We start from the raw sequence: 7,149 nt of genomic DNA, 5'->3' as shown, positions 1-7,149 counted from the left end.
GCACTATATCCCAGGCAGCACTACAAACATCCTCCAGACACAGAAATTCTAGCATTTTCTGCAAGGTCTTAGAGAAGGACCACAGGCTTCCCTGTGTGCTTACTGTGTGGACCTTGGCAAGGTATTTCACCTCTCTGAGTCTCAGTTTCCTTATTTGGAAAATGGCCGTTGGCCTAGGCTTCATGGTGCTTTTGTGAAAATTAAGTAAAGGACCTAGCAGTTTCCTGGCACATAGGAAGGGCTCAAAAAATGGTGGATGCCATGTGTGATGAATGATCCTGTGTCCAAATGACCACCTAAGAAGGTGGGAAGTGGGAGAAATGTGTTGCCCCAAATTATAAGCCAAAGTAGTGGGGGCATTAATGGGTTGGGGTATAGTTCTTAAAAGTGTTTCTAATCAAGAAGCAAAGCCTTTGTGTCCAGGTAGAGAAAGCCTGGCTTGGAAATCCTTTCTCACTTGTGTTCAATGAACAGCATACTAGGGTATTTATCTTGATGCCCTTGACTTGTCCAGCCCAATTTAGCCAAGCTGGAGCTCCAGCTCCAGTTGTCTAGGATGTACACATGGATCCATGGTTGACAGACAGATGTATGTATGTATGTATGGATGGATGGATGGATGGATGGATGAACAGACAGGTGGCTGACTGGATGGCAGGATGGGTAGATGATTTGATAGGCTAGTGGTTAAATAGTTGGTAGATGGATGGATAGGTGATTGTACCAATAGTTGGTTGGCTGAATGGATAGATGGATGGATAGACAGGTGCAGGATGACTGAGTGGCTAAATGGGTAGCTGGATGGATAGGTGGATAAATACATAAATACATAGATGAAAGTAGCCCCTTGCTCATCTGGTCAAATGTTTGGTTGTTGGATGGGTGGATGATTGGGTAGATGGGTACACAGAGGAAGAGACAGGTGGATGGAAGTGGATAGATGGCTGGGCAGATAGACTTCTGATGAAAGCTTTCTATTCTTCATTAGAAGAGTCAATTAGAGTGGAGACTGTATCTTGCCTATTCTGGTGTTTGCCATGATGCCTAGCCCATACACAGCCTGATACATACTAATCAGTGTGTGAATGAAGAACTGTGTCTATCTCTTCCACTCTGAGTTGTGATTCTTCTTTTTTAAAAAATATTTTTTATTATTATTTTAAGTCGGCTCCATGCCCACCATGGGGCTTGAACCCTAGGATCAAGAGTCCCATGCTCCACTGACTGAGCCAGCCAGGCACTACTGAGCTGTGATTCTTCCAATGGCAAAGATGATAGCTCTTTCTCTACCCTGTTCCCCATAAGTCTTGGCACACAGAACCCTCCTGAGATACCACTTCACACTCACTGGGATAATTAAAGCGAAAAAGATAGACATTAGCTGTGTTGGTGAAGACATAGAGAAGTTGGGAACTTTGCCTGCTGCTGTTTGGTTTACAAAATGGTGCAGCCATTTTGAAAAAAAGCTTGGAAATTCCTCAAATGAGCTATCATGTGACCCAGCGAGTCCACCCTTGGGTATGTATCTGAGGGAATTGATAGTATAAGTTCACACAAAAATTTGCACAAAAACGTTCATAGCAGCCTGATTCATAAAAGCCCAAAGGTGAAACCACCCAAATGTCTGTCAGTGGCAGGAATGGGTAGACAAAATGTGTATGTCCATGTCATGGAATATTCCTCAGCCATTGACAGGAATTATGCACTGATATTCACTATGACATACATGACACCTCCAAGACATTCTGCTAAGTGACAGCAGCCAGACCCAAAAGGCCACAGCGTATGATTCCATTTATATGAAATATTCAGAATAGACAAATCCATAGCAAAAAAGATTAGTGGGGATGGGAGGAGGGGAATGAAGAGTGACTGCCTATGAGTACAGTGTTTCTTTTGGGGGTGATGAAAATGTTCTGGAACTACATAGTGGTGGTGGTTGCACAACACTGAATATACTAAAACCACTGAATATACACTTTATGAGAGTGAAATTTAAGTAGCAACAAAGCTGTTTAGGGCGCTTGGGTGGCTCAGTTGGTGAAGCATCTGCCTTCGGCTCAGGTCATGGTTCCAGGGTCTTGGGATCAAGTGCCACATTGGGATCCTTGCTCAGCTGGGAGCCTGCTTCTCCCTCTTCCTGCTTCCCCTGCTTGTGCTTTTTCTCTTTCTGTGTCAAATAAATAAAATATATTTTTAAAAAGCTGCTTGTTTCTATTTTAAAAACTTTTGGGGTGCCTGGGTGGCTCAGTGGTTGAGCATCTGCCTTCAGTTCAGGTCATGATCCCGGGGTCTTGGAATCGAGTCCCGCATCGGGCTCCCCGCAGGGAGCCTGCTTCTCCCTCTACCGGTGTCTCTGCCTCTTTCTCTGTATCTCTCATGAGTAAATAAAATCTTAAAAAAAAAAAAAAAACACGCCAAAGACAGGTGCTGATATACACGTGGACTGGAGGTGGGGGATGGACGCAGGAAGGTTCCTGGCCCACTGGCCTAGGAAAACTGCTCTGGACCCCAGAGGAGAAGGCCTGAGGGTGGCCACAGGCTTTGCCTGTGGAGCCAGAGGACTGTGGGTAAAAGCAGCCCACCACCAAATAGTGCCAAGCTGACCTGGGGGACAGCTGGCCAGGGGACCTGAGTGTGATGGCTGGAGAGTGTAAGCTGGTAGGAGGCTGGCCCACTGGACAGGAAAGGGTCTCCCAGACCTTTGATGCTTGTGCACAAAGGAAGGGCATGAATGTTCCAGGCCAGAGCAGATGAATGAACCTCTGTGAACCTTGGTGTCCTCATCAGTGTAATGGGAACAAGACTCCCTCCCTCTCAGGATGTGGGGGAGATGAAATGAGACCATTTATATAAAAGCTCTTTGTAAGCTGCTAAGTGCTGGGCAGATGTTCCTCCAGCTGTGAGTCATGGATAGAACCCAGCTCTATCACCACCTCCCCTACCCCTCCTAGCCCCAGGCAGCTGTGGACTCAAATGAGGCTAAGGGATGCTTTTGATTAGGCATGTTTGGGTTTTCTCCCAGGCTTTAGATAGGAACTGCACCAGGGAAAGATACCTTCCTCTCTCCTTGTGGCTCTGACAGGAAAACGTGGCTGAGACAGCTGTCTGGTTCAGTCAGGCTCCAGTTCCCTGGGGAGGACCAGCACATCCACTGAGTGGGCTGGGGGCGCCAGATGGCCTGCAGGGAGGCAGGCACTCGGTCCCCTCGGGTCCAGGAGGTCCTGTGCATTTCAGTCCTTCTTTCCATCCACCCAGATCCCCAGGTCCAGTCAATATTTGAAGAGTGCCTAGCACTTAGACTTAGTCAAAAAATGGTTTGGAGATGACAAGGCTTTGCAGAAGAAAGACAGAGGGTTAAAAGTGAGGCCCCTGAACCTAGCCAGACCTGAGTTTAAGTCCTGCTTATTAGCTGTGTGACCTTGAGAAAGTCACTTAACCTCTCTGTGCCTCAGTTCCTCCTTTGTAAAATGAGGATCAGAACAATATCAAGTCCTAGGATGGTTATATATGTAAAGTTCCCAACACAGTCCTCAGCCCCTGAGGGTTTGCCATAACTATTTCAGAGAGAGGATGTGTCTATGGAAATCGCATTCATTCAAGCAAGAAGCATTAAATGAGCACCTACTGTGTCCTCATGCTGGTAGCCAGCAGCTAGTTAGGGACTCAGAACTGGCCTTCTGTGGGCCCTGAGAAGTTCTGTGGGTTTTGGTGTGGCCTGGAGCCTGGCAGTGACTGTGCCATGCTAAAGTCAGTGCCCTTCAGGCAGGGTACACCCATGCAGATGTGCTGGTGAGCCTGTCGGGCCCTGCCCCCGCCCTGCCCCTTGCCCAGGGCCAAGCTCTGCTCAGTGACTCGGCACATTCTTGGGTGGGGCGGTTAGGGAGCAGGGGGTGGGACAGACCATAAATATAAGGCCACGAGCCTCGCCACTTCCTGCTGCTCTTCTACTTCACCGCTTGCTAGTGAGTAGGGTCTGGACCTGGTCGGGGGGCAGGACCCAGGCTGAGCTACCCCCCTCTCTCGGGGGTGTCTGACCCCCCCCCCCCCACCTCGTCCCCGGTTGCGGGCCCCTGGGCCGGGCAGCTCCCTAGGATACTCTTTCACGCCCTGTTTGTCTCTCCTAGTGCCGCCCTACACCATCGTCTACTTCCCCGTCCGAGGTGCGGCCCCGGCTCCTTCAGGAGGGCGAAGGGCACCGAGGGAGCCAGGCTGCCAGCACGAGCTGCTCCCTGGGGTCCCGCCCGGCAGGAGGCGGGACGACGCGGCGGGGCCGGGTGGCGGGGGCGGGGCTGGGGCGGCGGGGGCGGGGCCAGGGCCGGCGCTTCCCGAGGCTGCATCCTCTTGGTGCCCTGTCTGGCTGCCTTCTGTCCGTCTGCTCTGTTCCCATCCTGGGACACCATGGGCTGGGGGCTGCGCACCTGTCTGCCTCTCCAGGACAGGGCTGGGGCCATGGTCTCCCCTCTTTCTCCGTGGTTTATCTTAGCTCCTCAGCAGGCTCTGAAGCTAGTTTCTCTTCAGTCCCCACACTCCTGGGCCCTTCCCAGGGCGCTGTGAGCCTGGGGTCTGCACACATCCCACTACCCTGTCGTCCCCTCCCCCAGGGCGCTGCGAGGCCATGCGCATGCTGCTGGCTGACCAGGGCCAGAGCTGGAAGGAGGAGGTGGTGACCAAAGACAGCTGGATGCAGAGCCCACTCAAGGCCTCCTGCGTGAGTGACTGTGCCCTGGCAGGGGGTCAGGGGCTGGGCCTTTGGGGGGCAAAACTGGGGGGGGGCAGCTGAGCCCAGCATCTCTTACTGACCCATGCCATTCCCTAGCTGTATGGGCAGCTCCCCAAGTTCCAAGATGGAAACCTCACCCTGTACCAGTCCAATGCCATCCTGCGACACCTGGGTCGCACCTTTGGTGAGTTCTGAGGTCTGGGGCAGCCTGGTCCTGCAGAGGACCTAATGGGTCCCCCTCGGATGTCCTGAGAACCAGAGCTCTGCCCATCTGGAAGACAGGCCAGATGACCCTAGAGGAAGGGCAGAGCCTGGGTTATGAGGGCTCTGCCAACCGGCCAGTGCCAGATGGGTTCACTGTGCCTATTTCCTGGAAGACAGTTCAGAGGAGGCTGCCAGCCCCCACATGTGTACTGGTGTAGGCTAGAGGCCGCTGCAAGTGTGGCTACAGGCTTCCACATAGGCCTCCTGACCATATTTTCCTATGTTGACCCCTCTTGAATCTGGAAAACCCATATTCACAATAAGGAAACCTATGGCCTTCTTACAATGGTGGCAGGAACATGGCTGGAGGTAGCTGCTTTTTTGGCTAACTTTGTGGTGGTGGGGGGTGGGGGGTGGTTCTAGAAAAGCCCTGGGTCCAGTAGGATGTGGCAATTAGGGAAGAGGACAGAGGAGTAGTGGTAGCAGCCAGGCCCAGCCTACCCTGACTTCTGCAGGACCCAGAGTGGGAGGACAAAGGCTTCTGGCTATGGCCTGCCACCTCTTCCTGCCCAACAGCTGCCCTGCACTGAGCTGGACACACCAATTCTCACAGCCAAGTTCTGTCCATCCTCCACAGACACCTGCCTCTCAGGCCTAGGACACATGCACCAGAGGCTTGGTTCACCATTTCAGGGGGACAGATCTGGGGGATGGGACTTAGGGCCATTTGGGCAGGGAATTCCTGAGTCTCAGGATGAGACCTAGGATGTGACCGAGAAGAGGCATGGTCCTCAGCTGGGCATGTCCCCTTGGGCATTTTTTAAAAAAGATTTTATTTATTTATTTGAGAGAGAGTGTGCAAGAATGAGCAAGTGCTTGCAAGAGGCAATAGGGGCAGAGGGAGAGGGAGAGGGACAGGCTGACTCTGCACTGAGCGCTGAGCCCATTGCAGGTCTCAATCCCAGGACCCTGAGATCACTGTCCAAGCCGAAATCAGGAGTCAGACACCCAATTGACTGAGCTCCCCTGCCCCCTGCCCCTGGCACCGCCCCTTCCCTTGGCTTTTGGAGGTGGGAGCAGCAGAGCTGTGCAGAGCAGGCCCTCCGATCTAGGGAACTGGGTGCCCCAGCCTGAGGCCTGTGGGATTTGGGGGAGAGGGGAGCAGTGCAGCGCCAACTTGGACAGAACCTGACCCACTGCCTGGCTTCTGACCAGGGCTCTATGGCAAAGACCAGCGGGAGGCGGCATTGGTGGATATGGTGAATGATGGCGTGGAGGACGTCCGCAGGCACTGCAGCCAGCTCATCCACCACAGCTATGTGAGCAGGGGCGGCTGGTGCTCGGGGCTGGGGGCCAGGAGGTCACCCTGGCCAGGCACTCTGGGAGCTGCCACTAGATCACTGCCCTTTGCAGGAGGGAGGCAAGGCCAGGTACGTTCAGGAGCTGCCAGGGTACCTGAAGCCTTTTGAGACTCTGCTGATCCAGAACCAGGGGGGTCAGGCCTTCATTGTGGGTGACCAGGTGAGTGCTGGGTCTAGCCCATGGCAGATGATTCATTTCTCAGAAGGGCAAACAGAGGCCCAGAGGGGAGTCGCCGCAGGTTCACTGGAGGTGTTCTGGCTCCCTGCAGCCCCTTCTCTTCTGACCCTGCTCGAGCCCCTTCATATCCCCTCCCCTGCAGATCTCCTTCGCGGACTACAACCTGCTGGACCTGTTGCTGAATCACCAGGTCCTGGCCCCCGGCTGCCTGGACTCCCACCCTCTGCTCTTGGCCTATGTGGCACGCCTCAGTGCTCGGCCTAAGCTCAAGGCCTACCTGGCCTCCCCTGAGCACGTGAACCGCCCTGTTCACGGAGCCCAAAAGATATGAGCCTGCTCAGCCTCTGCTGGGAGAAAGGCTGCCCTTTAGAACCAATAAACATTGGGAAAAGAGAGTTGTGCTGTGGTCACTAAGGGGCCAGAGGGCACAGGGGAGCCCCTGTCCCTTCCCAGGCCGCCTCCAGTGGATGAGGGTTTGGGCTGGATGCCTGGCCCCTGGAACAGAATTAGGTGCCTGGTCTGCCAGGAGACAGTAGTTCCAGGTCCTGACAGGATGATGAGACTAAGCCTTGAGGACCTACTCCCTGAAGACTTCCTGCAGGAGGCGGGGTGCCCTCACTGGGGGTACTCGTGGTTACAGCAACCCTCTTCATCTGAGAGAAGGGCAGCCATGAATGTAGCAG

General features: G+C 53.6%; 1 protein-coding gene across 1 annotated transcript; it reads left to right on the top strand.

The window, feature by feature from the left end:
• The first annotated feature begins 3,884 nt into the window (after positions 1-3,884).
• LOC129503209 (glutathione S-transferase P-like) lies at positions 3,885-6,861 on the top strand. The gene is made up of 7 exons (XM_055315196.1): positions 3,885-3,965; positions 4,128-4,163; positions 4,605-4,711; positions 4,820-4,907; positions 6,143-6,246; positions 6,341-6,448; positions 6,609-6,861. Coding segments are annotated over exons 1-7 (633 nt in total). The 5' UTR covers positions 3,885-3,964; the 3' UTR covers positions 6,798-6,861.
• The last annotated feature ends 288 nt before the right edge of the window (positions 6,862-7,149 follow it).

Source organism: Nyctereutes procyonoides, unplaced genomic scaffold (genome assembly GCF_905146905.1).
Source record: "Nyctereutes procyonoides isolate TBG_1078 unplaced genomic scaffold, NYPRO_anot_genome, whole genome shotgun sequence".
Taxonomy (NCBI): Eukaryota; Metazoa; Chordata; class Mammalia; order Carnivora; family Canidae; genus Nyctereutes; species Nyctereutes procyonoides.
This window is presented reverse-complemented; position numbering and strand designations above follow the sequence as displayed.

What these genes read in the sequence shown, in the direction of transcription:
- LOC129503209 (XM_055315196.1), top strand. An exon ending in ACACCTGGGTCGCACCTTTG is followed by an intron (nt 4,908 to 6,142) that starts GTGAGTTCTGAG and finishes GCTTCTGACCAG; the next exon opens with GGCTCTATGGCAAAGACCAG. An exon ending in CCTTCATTGTGGGTGACCAG is followed by an intron (nt 6,449 to 6,608) that starts GTGAGTGCTGGG and finishes CCTCCCCTGCAG; the next exon opens with ATCTCCTTCGCGGACTACAA.